This window comes from Phycodurus eques, chromosome 10 (assembly GCF_024500275.1).
Source record: "Phycodurus eques isolate BA_2022a chromosome 10, UOR_Pequ_1.1, whole genome shotgun sequence".
In the NCBI taxonomy this organism is placed as follows: Eukaryota; Metazoa; Chordata; class Actinopteri; order Syngnathiformes; family Syngnathidae; genus Phycodurus; species Phycodurus eques.
This window is the reverse complement of record NC_084534.1, coordinates 19481083-19485952: the sequence shown is the minus strand read 5'-3', so window position 1 is coordinate 19485952 and position 4870 is coordinate 19481083. Positions and strand designations below refer to the sequence as shown.

Genomic DNA, 4870 nt, shown 5'->3' with positions numbered 1-4870 from the left:
AGGGTGCCCGGACTCTCCCTTAGAGATAGGGTGAGAAGTTCGGTCATTTGGGTGGGGCTCAGAGTCAAGTCACTGCTCCTCCACATTAAGAGGAGCCAGATGAGGTGGCTCGGGCATCTAATTAGGATGCTTCCCGGACACCTCCCCAGTGAGGTGTTTCGGGTATGTTCCATCGGGAGGAGACCCCAGGGAAAACCCAGGACACGCTGGAGAGACTACATTTCTCGCTTGGCCTGGGAATGCCTCGTGGTCCACCGGAAAGAGCTGGACGAAGTGGCTGGGGAGAAGGAATTCTGGGCTTCCCTGCTTAAGCTGCTGCCCCCGCGACCCAACCTCAGATAAGTGGAGGAAAATGGATGGATGGATAGTTATTGTAATTCACATCAAATAAAACTGGGGTTTAAAATATAATTGTTGACTGTTTTGGAGAAAGGCAGAGAAACGGAAGGAATCGAGATAAACTCTCCCCCTAGAAATACAAACATTAGAACATAAACTCAACATTGTTTAGTGATCCCATTGCAGTCTACTGGAACATTAATTGCTGTGAAATATATGGTGGCTATATATATATATATATATATATATATATATTATAACGCAATATCGTCTTTGACATTGCGAAGGGAATTCTCTAACATTTTCTTACATGCTTTGGTAGGTGTTGATGTTTTGGTTAGCAACAGAGTTCACATGGGCTGAACAGTTTGATGTATGCGTGTTAAGTTTGCAAAAGTTAGTGTGTTTGAACTGAGATAATTACAGTTAAAACCTTTGTTTTCCTGATGGGAAAATGGGAGGCGTCTGTTAGTGGGAGGCATTGAGTGGAACAGTCCACCCGGCGATTTATTGTCGTGGGCCTGAAAAGGCCAAATGACGCACTCCCGGGAGAGATGCCTATAAAACCAATGTACAGGATACACACATGACACACACAGACACACAAACGCGCGCACACACACATACACACACACAGCTGCCTCCATGGCAACGGGTATAAACCTACTTCAATCTTCTCCCTTAGAAATCAATACATCAGACAGTCAGGACAAAAGCATGTCCACTGAAATTTTTGACATAAAGGCATCTTGCTGTGCTATGCAAATTTACGCTAGCTGTGAACACATTCTGCTGTGGAATTCTACGAATGCAAATGGATTTAAGCAGACATAAACACGCCATTAGTGTCTCAGTTTCTCCGATCACAGTTTGTGTGCTGACTGCATTTGCCACCCTCTCCACGTGTGTGTGAGTGTTTGTGTGTGTGTGTGAGTGTTAAAGACAGCCAGCTGGACAGTGAAAAACAAACCACAAGGGCTTTAACTCCAACCTTCATTTAAATGTTACAGGAAGTGTCAAGTCACATTAAGATTTCTGAACAACAGACTCAAGTTACTGCATGTGTTTAAGCCCAATTGATTAGAAAGCAACTGGACATAGGTTCATTAGAAAGCAACTGGACATAGGTTCATAAATAAATAAAACAAATAAAAGCACTCATCATTGAGCATTACATGGCTTAAACGCCCCACAAACTTATTCGTGCCTATTCTTCCTGGTTAAAAAATGTTACATCTGTTTCAGAAGTTTGACACTACTCAATGTTTCACTTTGTAGAATTAAATATCATCGCATACTTTAATATAATTTAAGGATGCAGTTGAGATCGTGATACCTTTTCATCTCTCTTCAGCACTCAAATTGAAAGCTTCCAAATGATGGCATCTCCTCAACCCATTTCCATCAAGCGGCATAGTTCAGCTCCGTTCTCCATGATTTGGTGACTTTCACAACAGGTTGTGTTCGGCGGAATGCTGATAGCTGGGTCGGCAATGGAATTAGCGTGACATAATAGCAGTGCAACCACTCAATCGGGTTGTCACCAACAGTGAGAAACACTTAAGAGGCTAAACTTGTTGATATGGACATTCCCTTTCTTAAATGTGAATTTGGCATTTTATTTTCTGATGGGGTAAATTATGGGCTACCAAAATATGTATTACAATGCTGTCCGATATTAACGACCGTAAGGTATTTTACTCGAGATTCGTCATTTCTTCTCCATAGGTGTTTTCTATTGCTTCTGTTCTCTCAAGCGTCTTCAAGTAGAGTCGGTAAACATCATCGATGGCCTGCTGCTTAAAATATTGCTGCCGTAAAGGGTTATGGGTAACATCCTTTTGTAAAGGTTTCTCAGTTGCCTCTATGCAGAAGATGGGTTAAAGCTTGCATCGACGCACCTTTCCTAAGCTCTTTTAGAAATAGAACAACGTTTCCTCAAAGTATTTCAGTGTTATCTAGCTCAGGTACGAAAGGAAACTTCCAAAGCAAAAAAAGAGACTCCCAAGAGGCCCGAAGACTTTGAGGGATTTAGACAGAGTCAATACTGATTCATTCAGCGATGAGAACACCCAAAAGTAGTCTCCAAGACTAAGCTTATAAGTGGTACCTTTTGAAACCGGTGACAAATGACATGGAAGACATTTGTACTGTACTGAATGAACCAAACCATAATGCAATAAGGAAAAAAATCCAGTTATCTGCCTTTGGTAGTGTAGTGGATCACATCGCTCGTTTAGTATCAGTTCCAACTCAATGGGCTCATATGCTCTGGGTGTAGTGATCTTTCTGACAAAGTCAACTGGGATAGGATCTAATCACCTACTATTGCTTTAAATTGTCTAGAAAATGGATGGAAACCCATCCACATCTGAGGGCATAAAATCATTCCCAGCCTTCTTACATGTATTCTCGTTTTCTCTTTTTGTCTTCCAGATATAAACAAAACAATCAATGGACTATCGATTGAGACCACCATGATAATCGTCTTTCACAAGACATCACTGTTTTTGTTGTACCAATAGAACCTCTTTGTCCACACATTTTGGCCCGCTGCTGTGTTTACCACCATGGGACTGGATCGATAGGTGTCCATTTCTTAGGATGGAATCTGCGCTGTCGCTCTCCACTGTACATCTGCACCTGAACACAAACAGGTACGATGACAGCAGTGGTTGCAACAGCTGGGGCAGCCACCCGGATGATCCCAACGCCCCGCCAGTCAATCACACGTTCCCAGTTTATGGCCGACTGAACAGCGCCCTGCTGGGTGTATCGCTAGGCTTCCTCTCCCTCCTCACTATCATAATGAACATGCTTGTTCTTTACGCCGTGAAAAGAGAGAAGAGCTTGCACACAGTCGGTAATCTGTACGTCATAAGCCTCTCGGTGGCCGATCTCATCGTCGGCACCAGTGTGATGCCACTCAACCTGGTGTATCTGCTGGAGGACGAATGGAAGTTGGGCAGGGCTGTCTGTCAATTTTGGCTGATTATGGATTATGTGGCGAGTACAGCATCAATTTTTAGCTTGTTTATCCTCTGTTTGGATAGGTACCGCTCTGTCAGACACCCGCTGAAGTATCTGAAGTATCGAACGAGAGGGAAAGCAAGCATAATGATATCCGCAGCCTGGCTGCTGTCAATGTTGTGGATTTTCCCCATTTTAGGATGGAGGTCCTTCACCCATGTAGAACTTAAACCCGAAGAAGAGAAAAAGTGTGACACAGGATTTCCGCTTTGTCACATGGTTTAAAGTTATTACCGCTGTCTTCAATTTTTATGTACCCTCTGTTTTGATGCTATGGTTTTACACACACATCTACTTAGCAGTAAGGCAACATCTGCGAGACAGAGAGAGGATCATTCATCCAACAGATTCATTTGAGGAAAAGAACAATCAGGAAAATGATAGGTCATCAAATGACTCCAAATCTGCCTGAAAAGGAATGTGAGGTTCCAGTTAAACTTTTAAAAAGGCAGCTTGACCAGAAACTTCTAGAGCAGACTTATTCTCTTGAGGAATTTGATAAAACTAAAAGTTCTCTTTCTAGATCACACCGAAAAATTGGTGCACAGTGTCCGGAACAAGGTTTGCTTGACATGAAAACAAAGGAATACAGAGTGACTATAAAACCAGGAAGCAATTCCTTATCCCCTGAAGAGAAGAGCCCAGATACTGCAATTCCACTAAGTTCAGCTTCCTTTCAACCAGAAAATGTTGGTTCAGAAGGAAACCAACAATCATCTTTAAAAGAATGTCACATCACAGTGCCAAACACGGTAAGAGGTGCTTGCAATATCAGCCAGGTGGAGAGGTACACATCTGTGCTTTGCAACAACGACGACCCTAGCCGGTCTGTGCCCTGGTCCAAGGTGGCCGATGACGCCGAGCTGGACCCGGCGAACGAGGGGACTCTGAGGCAGACGTGGCAAAGGTTCATCGAACACTCCCGTGAGAGACTCCACAGCCTGAGGATTCACAAGGAGCACAAGGCGGCCAGGCAATTGGGCTTCATCATTGCAGCTTTCATGCTATGTTGGATACCGTACTTTATAGCCTTCATGGTCATGGCGTTCTGTAGAGATTGCGTGCACCATGACCTGCACATGTTCACCATATGGCTGGGTTACATCAACTCCACCCTCAACCCTTTTATATACCCGTTGTGCAATAGGAATTTTAAACGAGTCTTCAAAAATATTCTGCACATAAATTTGTGACAGTGGTGCAGTGATTCCAACACCAGGCCAATGATCATTAACGTGGATCCAGTCAAATATTTGTGCACCCTAAACCCCACTGTTTGATTTTGAAAGCATAAGTCTTAAATTGCAACTCACACTGTACGAGTTAATGATCTGGGACAGAAAGTCAAAGCTAATAACTTTACAGACCGGTAGCTCACATTGTATGTTTCGTTCATGTAGGTAGTATATATGTAGTAACTTGGGATTTTGGGGTGGCCACTTTCCCTGAATCCAACTACATCCGGCCCTGCTGAGGATAAGAAAAATGCAGACGGAGGTTG

At 43.3% G+C, this 4870-nt stretch overlaps 1 protein-coding gene across 1 annotated transcript; it reads left to right on the top strand.

Moving 5' to 3' along the window:
• The first annotated feature begins 2943 nt into the window (after nt 1-2943).
• Nucleotides 2944-4562, top strand: hrh1 (histamine receptor H1). Its single transcript, XM_061688503.1, is given in 3 exon segments — nt 2944-3567; nt 3569-3778; nt 3780-4562. Coding segments are annotated over 3 exon segments (1617 nt in total).
• Nucleotides 4563-4870: the final 308 nt, after the last annotated feature.